The 17,522-nt window shown below is 40.5% G+C and overlaps 2 protein-coding genes across 3 annotated transcripts in view; one reads left to right on the top strand and one right to left on the bottom strand.

The window, feature by feature from the left end:
- The window catches only part of OLFM3 (olfactomedin 3), a 57,072-nt gene extending 55,062 nt beyond the window's left edge, over window positions 1-2,010 (bottom strand). For both annotated transcript variants that reach the window (XM_061379307.1, XM_061379308.1), the window contains exon 1: window positions 1,712-2,010. In XM_061379307.1, coding sequence (XP_061235291.1) covers window positions 1,712-1,780 — 69 coding nt within the window. In that variant the 5' untranslated portion in view covers window positions 1,781-2,010. The remainder of the gene's footprint in view (window positions 1-1,711) is intronic.
- Window positions 1-17,522, top strand: part of LOC133225990 (uncharacterized oxidoreductase ZK1290.5-like) — a 447,194-nt gene that overhangs the window by 243,813 nt on the left and 185,859 nt on the right. The window lies entirely within an intron of this gene.

The following is a 17,522-nucleotide window of genomic DNA, read 5'->3' as shown; positions in this document are numbered from 1 at the left end:
GAGCCTGCAACGAACATTTTCATATCCCTGAAAATGCCACACAGGGTAATGAATAAAAGGCCATTTTTATGTCCTCTGCACAGCATGCCACAGCAAAAAGAGCTAGAAGCAAAGTTTCAAAAGTTAATTCATGCCATTTCATTGCAGTGGCTCATCCTGCTATTCAGTGCTTGATGGTGACAGACACATAAAATGGAGCATTTCTCCCCACTGTTATTTTGGGGCATAACTCTGCCACCTGAACTAACAGAATAATCCTGCCACCTGGAGCTGGTTTGCTTCATTAGTGGTTTTACACTGTGTATGTACACAGATTTTGCATTTTCTGCTTTCACGTTTCCTTAAGTCTCTTCAACTTAATAGATCTCACAAAGTGCCACAGAAGATAAAAAAAAATAAAAAAGAGTGTGTCAAAACCCATGATTATAATATTAGGCACGTGCTGCTGTCCACACAGATGTGGAACTCCTGTGCGTTGCCTGATGAGTCTGTTTACAGATGTAGCAATAGCTGATGCTTGTAGATAGCTCCTACTTAGTAACACTGATACAATTATTTAGCTAACATTACTAATCCTGTATCAGTCCTGCTTGTTTGTTACTCTATCGTACTGATTAAAAGCAGACAGAATACTGCAGCCATAAATCAGATTTCCACTGAATTGCTTTTGAAATTCTATCTTTACATTTTGAAAAAGGAACATCCCTCCCATACTGTTGGGAATTCAGGATATATTTGTACATTTATGTGATTAATGTCTTTATTTTAAAGGAAAAAATAACTGCCAGAAGAGCTGAACATCGCCTCATACGGTTCTCTGGTACCTAAATGATATCATTAAAATGACATTCACCAACGTACAATACAAATTGTGGCCACACAGCATGGACTACTGCTGGTAATGGTCTGCAATACTCTACGAATGTTCCCTCTCTCGTGACTTTCTTTTAACGTTCATAGTTAACAGGATTGCCCATCACACAAAGACAAATGAGACAAGTTCTGCTCCTACAAGATGCAGCACTACAGACACCTGCAGGCCTGGGGGGGTTCAGTCATTATTGCTCTGAGATGGTACAGTACAGTTCTGCATCTTTTAAAATTATTTCATCTAAAATTACCTTCAGAAGCCAGGCTGCATGGCTAAAACATGCCGTTTACTTATTTCAGTATCATATGCGATCTTCTTAATGTCCTGCACGCACTGGAAGATAATGGACCTCTGCAGAGCCCAGAGTGGTGTTAAACTCAGGCTCTTCACCTAGCGCCTCCGGTTCCACTCTAAACACATTTCTTCCCAGCCGGCGGCTGCCGATCCCTGTTTCCAGAGCCTGGCTGCTTCTTCGGAAGTGGTGCAGTCATCGCGCACTATAAACGCCGCTTTGAACCGGAGAACGCGCTGCTCCGTTCAGCCGGGCCCCGCCGCCCCGCTCCTCTCCCGACGACTGATATAACTTGTGCGTGGAGCGATGCCGGGAGATCAAGGGCGGCGGGTGCTCAGTGAGCGGGTGCCCTGGGCCCGGCTGCAGCGAGCCCGCGCCCGTGGAGCGCTTCCAACCGCGCTTCCTCGCCTCGCACAGGGCACCCGGTAATCCCGAGACCACCGTTTCCGTCACGAACTCTCCCGCCCCTCCGATCGGACAACCAAGGACGCCCACACGCCTCTCCCCGCAGCTATAGAGCAGCCCCGCGGCGCTCGGGCGGCTCCTACCTTGGATGGATCGAGGCCGGCCAGCAAGGACAGCAGCAGGAGGTTGACGATGTTGGCGGGCGTCCGCATCCTGACCCCGGGGCTGCCTCTCCGCGCCGCCCCTCTGTGTCATTCACTCCGCACCCGCTGCGGCGACCGTGCCGGCAGCCACGCTTTGCTCCCGCCCGCCCGAGTGGAGGCTGCAGCAGCGGCCGCCCGGGGGACGCTCATTCCGCGGGCGGCCTCGCTGCGGGGAGGGCGGGCGAGGACGGCACTGCCCGTGCTGCCGAAGCGGCTTCGCGGCCGCGGCCCGGCCCCGCCCCCGGCCAGCCCACCGGCGAAGTTTGCACTCGGGAAATGGGGCGCGAGCGCGGCTGGGCTGGGCTGGGCTGGGCTCATTTAATCTCCCGTGGCAGTGGGTAGGGGAGGCTCTTTGTGCGGAAGGAGCGCGCAGCCGGGCTCTCCAAAAGGAGCACTGGGCACCATGGCACTGGGAGAGGGGTGAAGGCTGGCTCTTGTGAGGAGCTGCGGGTGTCGCCGTGGGGTTTTGTCTGGGGGATCCCGCCCCTTCACTACCCCACCGGGAAAGGCTTACCTGAACTCTGATGAGCAGGGAGCCACCACTGCTGTCCAGTTGGAGCATGGACCAGCAAGTGACCATCACATCCCCTTGCTTTGGAAGGTGAGCTGTGGTGGGAAGGTTTATATAAGTGAAGGCTGTTGGAGGTCACTGGTTGAGAAGTTCTTTTGAAGCCCTCCGAGGGGCATGTTGTTATTTCTCCTAAGGAATAAGGGATAGGACAAGAGGAAACGGCCTCAAGCTGCACCAGGGCAGGTTTAGATGGAGCTGAGGAACAATTCCTTCCCCAGAGGGTGCTCAGGCATTGGAACAGGCTGCCCAGGGCAGGGCTGGAGTCACTGTCCCTGCAAGTGTTCACACACCGTGGCGACGAGGCCTCAGTGCCATGGGTTAGTGGCGGCCTTGGCAGGGCTGGGGAATGGTTGGACTGGATGAGCTTAAAGATTTTTTCCAACTCCACTGATTCCATGATTTTCTGCCATCAGGACTTTCCTTTTCTCTGTATCAGCTAGCATCATTTGTAGTCAGTGCTGGTTTGCCAGCCAAGGCTCTGGGTCAGCTCCTGTCTGTCTATGCAGTGGCTCGTAGTCACTTTTCCACAACTCCAGAAGGGAAAGTACAGGCAGGGATGTGATATGGTTTCCTGAGAGTTCCACGCTAAACACAGCTGAGTATGGCCCAGATGTAAATCACACAATAGCACCATACTGTTAGCATGGGAAAAGTATAGTAAAGTTTCAATTATTTTTCCTTACAAGACTCAAAAGCATGATCTATGGTTAGGGTGACCTTAGTTATAGTCTTATAAATAAGATTAGTATAAATGAGGGTTTTTCTCAGCTTTGCATAGTAAAATGTATTAGCTTTACAGTTGGCAACCAGTTAGCCAGTGCTGTTGTGGTGCTATGTGATTCCACAAAGAGAAAGCAAAACTTCAGTGTAAAAAAACCACCACAACAGAAACCCCAAACAACCAAAAATCGAAGCTTGGGAGAGCGTGTTAGTTGAGGGTCTACTGGCATGTATGGCCAGGGCATGGTTTTCTATTTACTGTCTCCAAGTCTACAAGATTGATGGATTTTGTCTTCAGGAATTAAGGCAAAGGGAGCAAAAACTGTTCTGCTCATATAGTGTCTGAAGACATTACATATCCTTGGCATAATGTTGACAGTTAAAAAAAATGCCAATTTCCCTGCATTTTTTTTTTTATTTTTGTGTTCTGAATTTCTTATAACATTAAAATAACTGGATTTTCTTTTCCTCAATTTATCTTGTATGCTATGCTGACTTAGATAAACCCCATTTAAGCCAGCAGTGTCTTGGAGGAAGGTGCAGTCTTTCATTTCTGTAGAAGGTAGATCTACAAAGTGTGGTTCCTTATGGCAAGAAAAGAAAATGATAGAATTTATGAATGAGCTTCCATTGACATTCCAGAGTCTACAATGGAAAGAGAATCACCTCTGATACTGACTCTATTGAATTTTCTTCTGCAAGGAAAATATAAAAGAAATATAAAGAGACTAGTTATTTCTTTTCTTTTTTTTTTTTCACTCCTGTAGGAAAGATATAAAAAGTCTGTTTTTCTATGAAATAAAAATAGAAGAATATAAAAACAGACAGCTGCATGTATTAATACAGTTTCAACGATAAGTAAAGTGGTGGTACCAAAGCACTAAAAATCTGAGGTCTTCTAAAGGCCAAAGTGAATGGTGTTTTCAAACAAAGCAATGTCTTATGAAAAATAAAACAACAACAAAACCCATAGATTCTAAAGCCACAAAGTCAGGGATGAAGGTATTTAGATCTTTTCTAGAGTATCCTTTTCTAGAGTGGCTTGTTCTCCTCTTTGCCTTACCTTTATTTTCCCTCACTTTTCTCACCTTTCCTTTTTTCAGTCGATCGTAGATATATTTGGCAAAACACATGAACAATGTTGAATTACTCATAGAATGCAAGCTTGTTGAAGAGCTTCAGTGATGTGATGTGTTTTTCCATTCCTTGATGCTGCTTGGAGTAACTGTCGAACTGTCTCTGAAAACAGTTTGGAGTTTCTATTTATGTTAAGGATAGGCTGGATAGTATGGAACTCACTCTGGGGACAGGTGAACAGTCAGCAGAGAGTTTGTGGGTCAGGGTTAAAGTGAGAACAGCGATGGGAGACATTACTGTGGGGATCTGTTATAGACCGCCTGATCAAGAGGACTCTGTGGATGAAGCACTCTACAGACAGATAGGAACAGCCTCATGCTCGCAGGCCCTTGTTCTCATGGGTGACTTCAACCACCCTGACATCTGTTGAGGTGATGGTACTGCCTGGCACAAGCAGTCCAGGAGGTTACTCAGTTGTATGGAAGACAACTTCCTTCTGCAAGTAATAGAGGAGCTGACAAGGAGAGGTGCTATGCTTGACCTCATGCTCACCAACAGGGTAGGGCTTGTTGGAAATGTGACGCTCCAGGGCAGCCTTGGTTGCAACGACCACGAGATGGTTGAATTTGAGATCCTCAGGACAGTGAGGAGAGCGTGCAGCAAGCTCACTGCCCTGGACTTCAAGAGAGCAGACTTTGGCTTCTTCAGGAACCTGCTTAGTAAGGTTCTGTGGGATGTAGCCCTACAGGACAGGGGGACGGGCCCAAGTCTGCTGGCTTGTATTCAATGATCACCTGCTGCAAGCTCAGGAGTGTTGCATCCCAACTAGAAGGAAGTGCAGCAGGAGGGCCAGGAGACCTCCTTGGATGGATAAGGAGCTGCTGAGGAAAATTTGAAGAAAAAAAGAGTCGTATAGAAAGTGGAAGCAAGGACAGGCAGCCTGGGAAGAGTACAGGGATGTTGTCCGGGAAGCTAGGGACCAGGTTAGGGAAGCTAAGGCCCAGTTAGAATTAAACTTGGCTAGGGATGTTAAGGATAACAGAAAGGGATTCTACAGGTACGTAGCGAGTAAAAGACAGACTAGGGACAACATAGGCCCCCTCTGGAAGCTATCAGGAGAACTGGCTACCCTGGATTTGGAGAGGGCTGAGGTTCTTAATAACTTCTTTGCCTCAGTCTTCACTGGCAAAGGCTCTGACCACACCACCCAAGTCTTGGAAGGCAGACTCAGGGACTGTGAGAAGGAAGACCCTAGGCCCATGTTGGTGCCATGGACAGTGGGAGTGAGTGTGCCCTCAGCAAGTTTGCTGATGACACCAAGCTGTGTGGTTCGGTTGATACGCTGGAGGGAAGGAATGCCATCCAGAGGGACCTTGACACGCTTATGAGGTGGGCTGATACCAACCTCATGAAGTTTAACCATGCCAAGTGCAAGGTCCTACACCTGGGTTGGGGCAATCCCAGGCACAGCTACAGGCTGGGCAGAGAAAAGATTCAGAGCAGCCCTGTGGAGAAGGAGTTGGGGGTGCTGGTCGATGAGAAAATGAACATGGTCATAAAAGGCTGTCTGAAGAGTGGTGAAAATCACTAGCAATTAGGACCAGAAATAATGAAGTTTCTTAAATGTATCTGAAAAAAATCTAAACAAAATCCATGTCCATATGAGAAGTTTTTATTTCTGTTGCAGCCTCAAAGTGAGAAGGGAATAACCATTTCTGAAGATCTCTCTCTAGAAAAGCTTTTAATCATCCTTCAACCTGGAAATGCCACATAAATTACATTTCTTCTTAAATTCTTTGTGTGGAGATGGCTGCAGTCAGGTAAAATACTTGGTCATGAGAGAGGGAGAAAAAAGATATGTCATAAAGCCTTCTATTTCCTGCAGGCGTCAGTGACAGATTTTAGCAAAATGGAGGCACTCTGCATACAGCTTGTCTAAAGAGTGAAGGATATTCTCAGTGTGTGGTTAAAGTTATAACAACTTCTTTTCACACCATATTGCAAGACGTATTGCTAGCAGTTGGAATAAGACAGATACTTGTTCACTTGGGTACACTGGATACTGAAGTTGGTAAATTGGATGTGGGTACTGAATTCTATATAAATAAGTAAGTTTGAAGTTGTGCAGTCTGGCTTTGACAGCTTGAAACTACTGACAAGAGTCATGATAAAAGTGAACATACATATGCATCTATAGAAAGACAATCTTTATTTATATCAGGTTACATCCAAACCCCTGTTTTTAATTGTAGTGCTATCAAATATTTTCCTAGACAAGAAAAAAGTTATGAAATCCATCTTATATTGAATATTTCATGGAGGCTGAATTTTCTGCTGTTAGGAAGTTGGTCTGGATTTGAAATTTTAGGAAATCTCCATACATATGAGAATGAAAAATTTAGGGAATTGGGAAGAGGTGTTGAATGCTGACCTTTGTTGACTTCAATGGAGCTGAAATGTAGAGAGCATACGTGTGTCTTTTATTACAGAAGATACTTTGATATTTCAATGATGCTGAAGAGGAAAAAAAGATAAAAGAAAAATTAAGCTGTCAATGATACAGAAGCTAAACTTTTATGATAGATGTACTTGATTACATTTGTAAGGAGCATGAGAAAAAGAGATGCTTGAAGTGTTGTTAAATCAAATGAATGGAAAAATCAGTAAAATACTAATTCGTTTAACTGAGCCACAGAGCCACAGAAGAATATGTACATGTTAAATAAAATACAGAGATATTGCAGACATGGGACAAAATTCAGGAATACTGGAAATTACTAGATTTGCTTATATTTAGATAGATTTTGGAATCGGATATAGTATACTTTATAGTTACTAGTCATGTAAGGAAAGTAATTCTTGAAGTCTGTCAATACAACCAAATTTCATAATCTACATTGCTATATTACGTATTGAAATGAGGTTTTAGAAGCATGTTTTATTGATGTCACTGTCCTAGTGATGATTACTTTACTAAATCCTACTAATACCTGAAAAATGTATTTTTTTTTCTGTATGTTGTCAAAATTGAAAGGTGATTGATTAAATAATTATTAAAAATAAATCCAGGAGCTGATGTCTAGGTTTTTTGTCCTAGAGCATATATATGGATATTTATTGACCAAAGTGTCATAGTAAAGAGGCTGCTTGCAATATTCCTGTGTAACAACATGATGTTTGTGGGAATTCAAAGGACCAGAGTACTGACAGCTGTTGATCATTGGGGAGTTTCTGGGGCTCAGCATCTCACAGGACTGGCTCTCAAACTAATAAAAATAACAACAACGAAACGCTACTAAAAATTCAGTTGCAATACCAGTCTTCCTCATACTCACTTAAGGGCACAAGTACTTGAGGGAAAGATTAGGTCATGATTATAAATTATGGTGCAAACATTCTGATGGATTTTATTTTCTCTTTTAAGCTGTGAATGTTACCTTTATACGTAATATTTTTTCTCAAATGGAGAATCCCTGTATTTAGTATCTTGTCTGTCTTCTATGCAGAAATTTCTGCTGGAAAGGAGAAAGAGAAGTTTGTGGAAGAACTTGCCCCAAAGACAAATGAGCTTAAAGAGATGTTTTCTGTAACAATAGCAATTCATTGTTTTGATTTTTAATCAGTTTCAGTTTTTAAAAGAACCTAGTAGTATGGTGCTGTTTTGTGGTGCTATTGCAGTTTTCGTGGTTCTCTCCCATACAGTCAAGAAGTATGCTTGTTATACCTGATGACATGTACTTGGGCACTGTTATAATACATTTTTGTTAGTTGACACATATTTTAATTCCAGGTGGATGCTAGAATTTAATCTGAAATAAGTAATTGTCTAAGCTGATGCTTGCTGGCATTCCCCTGGTGCTTCTGTAGATTTAGATTTTGAATACTGATATTGGGTTGTTGCTGTGAATGGTATGTATTAATATGCTCTCAGAGATCAGTAGGAGGACAGCTTTTTAAAAGGCAAATGTTAGGAAAAGAAAGATTTGAAAAAGGTCCTTTGGTTTACTTCAGCATTTGTTAGGTTCTAAAGTGTTTCTAAAAAGAAAGTTGATATGTCTCTTGGCAATTATCAAATTGTATCAGCTTTTCTTAATCGGATAGGAGATTATCCATGTTATACAGTAATTATCATGAGTTAATAACATAATTATCATGGAGCCCTCCATCCAAGTCTCAAAGCAGTATGGGTATGCTCACTGGGTTGCACCGGGTAGACTTAACAGCTCAGCAAATTCTGTATTCTACAATGTGCAGTGTCATTTGTTTTCTACTTTCTCATACAATATCAAATTTAGAAGGCTATAACTTGCATGTGGGACATATCCTTTTTTTATCATATTTCAGCTGTCCATTGTTAGCCTAATACTTGAGAGTTGGCTCTACTTTTGATTTTATTTCTATCCTGTTGCACAGCAACAACAGAGGAGCAGATGAAATGATTCTGTTCATTCCAATTCCACTCATTCATAGCTTTGGCTATGATATTTGGTCAAAGGCAACACAGTATCTCTTCTTTAGAGAGGAAAATTTAGAAAGGTTTTCTTCAAACTTCTGTAGGATATCAGCCCATTTGTAAATTCTAGAGGGAATAACTGGATGAAAGAATAAAACTAAACTTTGGAGCAAAAGGTCTTGTTTTCCCAGTGGTTTATGTTCCAGTGATTTTGTTGGTTTTTTTTGGATAGCTATTCCTTATTTACAGCTAGCGTATCTGAAAAGAGAATCATACCTACAATACCTGATATACAGGAGGTGTAAAAGCTGTATGTGCCACATGTTTAGAGACATAAGGAGATCCTTTTTCACCATTAGGACAGTCAAGCAGCACAAGAGATTGTCCAGCAAGGTACTACAGTCTGTAACCTTGAAGTTTTTCTGTACTAGATTGAATAGAAGTCTGAGTAACCAAGTCTAACTTCACAGCTGACTCTGCTTTGAGCAGCAGTTTGGACTGGAGATCTCCTGAGGTCTCTTCTAGCCTGAATTATCCTATGATCCTCTACCAGTGTGAACAGTGGTGATTTGCACAACTGGCTGGCTTCTTCTGCTGTGTGCGTGACTTGGAGCCACTTGTCTTATCCCTCAACATATCTGAGAAATAATAGGTGCTGTATTTCCCGTTAGTATATATTTTTGGACCAGTATGATATATATTATATAGCTTTATGTGTCTATATACATATGTGTGTTTATATATTTATAGCTTTAGACCAGTTTGGTGTATGTTTTTATTTACAGGAATAGTAGTGTAAAAATTACTCAGTTTCCTAATTTGACCAGGGTGTATTGAAAATAAAATTTAAAAAATGCATGTTTTTTCTTGTTACATCTCCATTATTTTTTTGTTTTGTTTCATTTTTTTGTTTTCAGAAGATAGCTGTAGTCTTTGTAAGTCCTCCTCTGTTGGCTCCTAACCATTGTTCTACAGGAACTTCAGTGTATACATTATTGCCACTTTTTTAATCTCAAGCCAGAGGAGAACTCTCTAAATTAGGATAGCACTGAGGCTTGACAGTGAGGTACATAAATTATGAACTCCCATGCTCACATCTGCACTGCATGACGGTTCATATAAATCTCATGATCTTTTGAATATACCTTAGCTCTAGCTGTTAAGAACTGGGCTCAAAACCAAAGCTTCAGCAGATTCTCTGAGATAGTCTCCTTTTTCATTTTAAACCTGTGGATCAAAGAGATGCAAGAGACTACCAGTGCTCTTGCAGAACCTGAACAGTCTTTATTTGACTTGTGAAATAAGCTATGAATTAGGGGTTTGGTAAGATATTTCTTGGAAGGCTCTACACAGCTTTTCTTTCAGAGAGCAGTACAAATCCCTTGCTCTCATATTCAGCAGATGGCAGCATGCTTTTAACTGGCTGGGTATCTGTTCAAATCTTTAAGCTGCCATGCCATATTGACTAGAAAGTAATTAATTTGCCAGTGTCTTTAAGGTCAATCACAGTGGAAGCTTTCAGTGTGTTAATGCAGAAAATCATGTTTACCCTGAGGGACACTGTCACAACAGGTAGGAATGAATTTTGTAATTGTATCACTTTCTTCCTAGAATACAGCAGCGTTGGAAGAGGGAAAACATATAAGCAGTACAGTGCAGTTCAGGACCCTGTTTTTTTAAATATAAAAGCACAGATTTAACATTGCCACACATGCATATCTGAGTACTACTAGCATCAGGACTGGGGATTAAATCATTAAAGGTCACGCAAGATTAAAAAAAAGAGCCACAACCAAACACAATGTGTGGTTTTTCAATAGCAATACTCATATCCTTTGAATTTGGCCATTTTCTTGTATAATAGCAGGTCAAGCGTGGTGTAGGTGCCTTATTAGCAAACCCCCTCCTGCCCCCAATCTATGTAAGAGATTGCAAGAATGGCATTTTCCATCATAGTGTTCTTATCAGACTTGCAGAGACTGGAATAAGGGGATGCTGAAGACAAAATCTAGAATGCTATCTGAAGTTTTCAGGTGTGCTGAATTTTGGCCAGGGTTCATAAGGTGAGCACCCTTGGTGAAAAACATTACAGACTTGATTGTTGCTGAATATAGGAAATTTGCAATTTATCTTTAAAAAGTGCAAATTTCTAGAGCTGAATATATTGTAAGAACAGAATTGGCCATTATTTTGTACATCCAATTTTATTTTACCTGTGTTTCTTTTTATGGTTTTCTAACTGTATAAGCAGCATTTCTTCTGTTTGTGTGAGTTTGTAGAAACTGAATTTTGAAGCCTATTGACAATATTCTTGTAAATATACAAATAAATTGGTATCTCACTGTCTTACATTTATGTAGGAATGGTTAGTGAAACATTGCATCATCTAACAAAAACAGATCATTTTCATAAGCTAAAAAAAAACAGTTGCACAGGCTACTATGGTTGGAAGGGGCTTTGAACAACCTGGTCTAGTGGGAGGGTCCCTGCCTATGGCTGGGAGTTGGAACTGGGTGAGCTTTAAGGTCCCTTCCAACCCAAACCATTCTATGATTACTAAGTCATACAAAGTACTGAGTACCTCACAAGAAATCTTGAAGCTAAGATTTGTTCAGAAAACGGTGAAATTTTCCCAGTGAGATCTTATTATCTAATTACAGATCACTGGCAAGATATGAAAATGTTAATTTTTCTCAGTAATTTGCTGAAAAAATTGTTAATTTCAATTTAAGCACTTCCTGCAGCAGCCTAAGCTCCTGATCCTGGAGAGATTTATCTGCATACTTATAAACAAGGGTGAAATCCATTGAAGTTTGTAGGGATGTTGTCTGTCTATATTTCCATCAGTGTGAAATGGTGACATTTATTATGTATCAAATGAAATATGTTTGTAGAGCTTTGGAAAAATAAGATCTGAATTTATTTATTTTTCCAACTCTCAGGCACACAGTTCTATGTTGTTTGTGGAACCTTATGAAAGAACAGTCAACATAAACTTCAGTTTCATAACACTCAGTTTTCTTTGAACATAAAAGCAAGTTTCAGTTATCTTTATTTTCCCCTAATTTAAATTATTTTCTAGTCTCGGACAAAATGGTGTTTGTTTACATCTTAGTTTATATTAGTCCTAGACTCTTCTACACTTGTATGAAGTCATGCCTGTCTCATACTGTGTTCCCATTTATGTTTAGCTTGTTTTGTCTTTATACTGTCAACTGACTTTCTTCAGAGGACTGAGTAGCTGGTTGAAAAATACAACCCTACTGCTGTAAGGGTCTCAAGAAACTGCATAAGGTCATAGACTAAAAGATCCCCATTATAAACATTAAACTCTGTAAAGAGTGACATCTCTTAAATCCAATTTAGTACGTTAGACAAGAAAGGTGGCAGGTGAATGATTTACTGAAGAGCTTCATCTTGCTTATGTTACATTTTGAATTTCAGCCAGTTTGTGTTTGCTTGTACTTCATCTCTAAATGGTATTTTTTTCTGTAATATGGGAAAAGAAGATTGATGTTGCAGGAGAAAATATGACCCCCAAATGACTCTTTTATTCTTGCAATATTCATGAAGTGTGTGGACAAGGATTGTCGAGTCCTGATGTGCAAGATATAAATTGATTTTGTATGTGTCTGGTTTTGTATGTGTGTGTAACTTTAATATCCTCTTCTTTGTAAATCACACTGTATCCTACTTCCAGTATCTGAAGGGGGTTACAAATATGCCGAAAAGGGACTCTTCATCGGGGACTGTAATGATAGGACAAGGGGTGATGGGTTCAAACTGAAACAATGGAGATACAGGTTAGATCTAAGGCAGAAGTTCTTTACTGTGAGGGTGCTGAGGCACTGGAACAGGCTGCCCAAAGAAGTGGTAGATGCTCCTTCCATCTCTGGCAGTCTTCAAGGCCAGGTTGGAGGTGGTCTTTATCAGCCTGGTCTAGTGGAAGGTGTTCATGTGCATGGCAGGGGGTTGGAAGTAGATGATCTCAAGGTTCTTTCCAACCCAAACCATTCTATGGTTCTGTTTGTAATTGGTACTGAAAATGCAACTTTGAAATGGCAGACATAATGAGCTCGTAGGGAAGGAAAGACAGTTGAGAACACTATGAAAATCTGCATGTTACTGCATTGCAGCTATTTATTACAATGTGTAATGAACATTGACATTTGCATGAGAACAAGTTGAAATTTTTGAATTTGTATTTCATGGAGAATTGATATTTTTGACATTTGTTTCTCTCCGAATTAGTCAAAATTTGTACAAAACATTTAATTAAAAACTGTATTTCATCAAATAGGCACAACTTTATACTATTATTGGTATTCCTGAGAATTTCTGAAGATGTTTAATGAAGAACTGTCATGGACTTTGTATTATTAGGCACTTGTCTTGCATGTGACCCTTTTACAAGACAATTAAGCTCCATCCTGAATATGGCTTGAGGATTTATAAAGGTAGATGTCCTAGAGCTTCATAGCTGATCTGTGAAACAGATATTTGATGTGTCCTGAGTAGATATTTGAAACATTCCTGGCAAATGACTGGGAGAGTGTATGTGGAGGTGTAAAGCATTTCTCACAGCAGAAATTATTGTTAAGTCATAGTGCCTAAGTAGGTCATACAATATGGTGTAACAAATGAGCACTTAGGCTAGTAGTCTGAAAATTTTACAAGGGCTAACTTGGCTTCTGGCATTACTTTGTTTTGCACCCCTAGAATGTTGTTTCTGATGACTTTATATTCCCCAAACTGTTAAGGAAGCATTGCTAATTGTTTATTAGGTGATTTGGAAATAGGAATAAGCAATTTCAAATCTGTTAGTCTCAAGAGGAGAAAAATCCAAACAAACCCCATGTAATGAACCACACATCAGGAAGGGGAGCATTCTACAATTCACCTTTTAAGCCTAGGTGATAGACGTGCTCAAAAGCTCAGTGCAAGGCTTCTGACATCCTCTTTTAATACCTTGCTGATGTGCTAGTCCTAATTGAAATCTTCAGCCTGAATCCAAAGAGAGTCTGATGTTACTGCCAAACTCTTGTAATAGGTCCTCCATTCTCTTGCCATCCTACTGTAAAACCAGCACAGTCATAAAGAAATCACACTGTTTCCATCCTGTGTTTCATGTTGTGGAGGCTTCCTTTTTACACCTATCCTTTGAGAACTTAACTCCTGTCATAGAGGATATAAATGTTTGGGGGTATTTGTATGTTTGTTTTTTGTTTTCTTTCAATTAATTGATTTCTGCAGTTAACATAGAAAGTTTTCAGTAAAAGTCAAGAACAAGCTATTATGATATATTTGACAGGATATAAGTAAGACAATGCACAAATCGGTCATTCCACAAGTGTATTAGTTTCTTAACTGTTTAAAGAAGACTGCAGAGAAAGGAAAGCTTTATTCACATAGTAACTTCTATTTGTGTTTGAAGGCAAACATTTGCTTTCTTATATTTGAGCTTGTTACAAAACAAATGCCAGTGCAAAACCACAGCACAGAATATTAATGTAACATTAGAAGAATAATTTGAAGAAGGAAAAACAATTACCTGTAGACTAGGAAGTCTTTTTGCAGACAGACTTTAGACATTAGTTTTGGCTGATTCATTCAGCCAAGAAAATCAACAGTTTGGACCTCTGTAAGCTTTCAGTTTGATGCCACTACAGCTGCCATACAACTGTGCTGTGATGCTCAGAGTGAAGTTATTACCTATTGGCACTGTCTACCCATTACAGTGGAAATTCTGCTTGTCTTATAGAAATGGCTAAACATGTCCAAATGCTGTTGTGCAATGTTTCATACTTGAATGCGGTTAGGCATAGTATGAAAAAGAAGGAAAATTTCTGATGGGACAGAAAGGCAAGATCAACCAGGAAGAGAAGGATAAAAGCTCATAAATCTATAATGGCTTACAAATCCTCTATGTGAATTATTTATTTAGAAAGTTATCAAAGTCCTTGCTATGTTAGTAAAATATTTACTGTAGGCATCTATTGGTTTAATAACTGGATCCCGGAGAGGCATATAATGGCTCCAGACAGGGGTTAAGATAAAACCCTGAATTGTTGGTTGAGAAGATGCTGCTTCTGTCTGTCAGGGAACATGTATAGGACTTTAGGACTTTCATTACTAAGGTGTGGCGCTTAGGAAAAAAGGAAAACAATCACAGACTGATGAACTACCTTGGAAAGTCTTTGGCTTGCTTACCTCAACATTTTTTTTGATGCTGTTTGCTGCAGGGGAAAAAAAACATCGCATTGCTTGCTTGCTCCCTCCACCTTCCTCTTATTTTCTTGATATTAGATGTTGGCCAATTTAATCCAAATTTAAGAGAGGGATAGATCTGTCAAAGAAGTTAATTTTATACTGGATTTGTGGAAAAAGGTATTATTGGTGGTACAGTGGGCAGGCCTACACTGTACCTACACCTACACTGCATTAGCGCTGCCCGCAGAGAAAATGTTCTGTTTGACTTGCTCACTAGGTGATAAGCATAACTTTAGTTTTGAACTAGCTGTAGGCCGAAAGAATCCCTTACACATCTGATATTGATTTCTTTTTTTGAAGTTTTTGGACAAGGTGAGCATACTTTAAAAGAGAAGAGTTCTTAATCTCTTACTGTTTAGTCTTCAGATAGGAAAATCTTCAGGTGGAGTTGGGGACATCAGTTTGATGTTAAATAATTCAATTTCTATATGCAAATGGTTGGAAAAAGAACATTTGGAATTTATCAGTATTCAAATAGATACCTACCTGTATGTACACTACATGGGTCTGTGACAAAATTTATTAGAATATAGTACTAAAGTGTATTACCTTATAAACCTGTAGCTATCATTTGTCTTCCAACACTTTTGAGCTAAGCATCGGCTAGAAGAGTAACATTAGCTTTGAAAGAGCAGCCTGACTGAGCTACCATGTTGACATTGTTCCCTTACTGTGTTAGATTCTATAGGAATGTAGTTAGGTATATTCTAAAATGTAATTTCACTGTGAATTGTCCTCAACCAAATTAAATGAACATGCACTCTGCATATTCTGACAGTTTGAAAATAGTGAACTAGAAGCTCTTGCTCTTATTATTCAATCTTCTAAACTAGAAAATGTTTTGCCTAAATAGATTTAGGAAATTATTTATTTGAAACATTTTGACATTAGTCTAAAAATGAAAGCCTACCTCTATTATTCAAAGCTCTACAGAAATCTTGCTACAAGTTTGTTGTTTTTTTTTTTTTTTTCACAAGTCTCACTTTTCCAAGAGTATTAAATGATAGCTTTTAAATACATGCTGAGGATTTTAATGTGACTTGAGTCTCTCATTCTGTGAGACTGACTGAACCAACAACATCAAAGCAGCATCAAAGGCACTCATGTAAGGCAAAATTCAGATATAAGCGGTAGGGGCTTTCTCAAACAGGTTTATAAAGATTTGGAAAGATGGCACAGCTCTCCAGGCTAGTAAAGGAAGATGCTGATACACTGGAGGGAAGGAATGCCATCCAGAGGGACCTTGACACACTTGTGAGGTGGGCTGATGCCAACCTCATGAAGTTTAACCATACCAAGTGCAAGGTACTACACCTGGGTCGGGGCAATCCCAGGTACAGCTACAGGCTGGGCAGAGAAGAGATTCAGAGCAGCTCTGTGGAGAAGGACTTGGGGGTGTTGATCGATGAGAAAATGACATGAGCCAGCTTCAGTGTGCACTTGCAGCCCAGAAAGCCTGCAAGTATCAGGCTGCTTCAGTATCCTGGGCTGCATCAAAAGGAGTGTGACCAGCAGGTCGAAGGAGGTGATCCTGCCCCTTTATTCTGCCCTCGTGAGACCTCACTTGGAGTATTGTGTGCAGTTCTGGTGTCCTCAACATAAAAAGGACATGGAACTGTTGGAACAAGTCCAGAGGAGGCCACGAGAATGATCAGGGGACTGGAGCACCTCCCATATGAACAGGCTGAGAAAGTTGGGACTGTTCATCCTGGAGAAGAGAAGGCTGCGTGGAGACCTCATAGCAGCTTCCAGTATCTGAAGGGGGCATATAGGGATGCTGGGGAGGGACTGTTCATTAGGGACTGTAGTGATAGGACAAGGGGTAATGGGTTAAAACCTAAACAGGGGAAGTTTAGATTGGATATAAGGAGGAAATTCTTTCCTGTTAGGGTGGTGAGGCACTGGAATAGGTTGCCCAGGGAAGTTGTGAATGCTCCATCCCTGGCAGTGGTCAAGGCCAGGTTGGACGAGGCCTTGGATGATATGGTTTAGAGCGAGGTGTCCCTGCCCATGGCAGAGGGATTGGAACTTGATGATCTCAAGGTCCTTTCCAACCCTAACTATTCTATGATTCTATGTTAGAAGTACTTATGTAGAAGTTTGCTATTTGCATTTCGGAGCTTCTAACGGTAGTCTTCACAATAATACACAGTTTGTTTCAAAAGTTGCATATGACACATTGATTTCATACACATAGAACTTAGGTGCACACATAGAAAACTAAATGGAACAATTTTCATGGTTTTGGTAACCAGCTTTCAGTCTTTGTGAGAAAAAATGGTGTTTGTTTGGTTAATTAAGAGAACATAACTTAGAGGGAAATCTTTCCTGTCAGTCCTTATATTTTCTGCCCTGGTCAGTTATAGATTATTTTGAAGGTTTGGAATGGTGGCTTTGAAAATGTTTACACTGCAGATTCTTGTTAAACATAACAGTAGAAGGGGAATGAAGGTAAAAGAAGGGGAGGAACTGTGAGCAGAGGTATGAAAAGAGGAAAAGTGTTTAAAATCAAAATGTTGAGTGACAAAATAATACAGAAAACAAAACAAATCCTAACCAATTACTTAAAATTTTCTTAACTTCTCCTTACCTGTTAGGCTAAAATGCCCCAACCTGAAGCACAGCCTAAAACCACGTCCTTTACTAAATTTGTATTATTT

The sequence above is a fragment of the Neopsephotus bourkii genome, unplaced genomic scaffold (assembly GCF_033783945.1).
Source record: "Neopsephotus bourkii isolate Nb327-2 ecotype Australia unplaced genomic scaffold, CSIRO-AGI_Nbou_v1 NB_1768, whole genome shotgun sequence".
Lineage (NCBI taxonomy): Eukaryota > Metazoa > Chordata > Aves > Psittaciformes > Psittacidae > Neopsephotus > Neopsephotus bourkii.
Note: the sequence above shows the minus strand (reverse complement) of the source record. Positions and strands in the feature narration are given on the sequence as shown.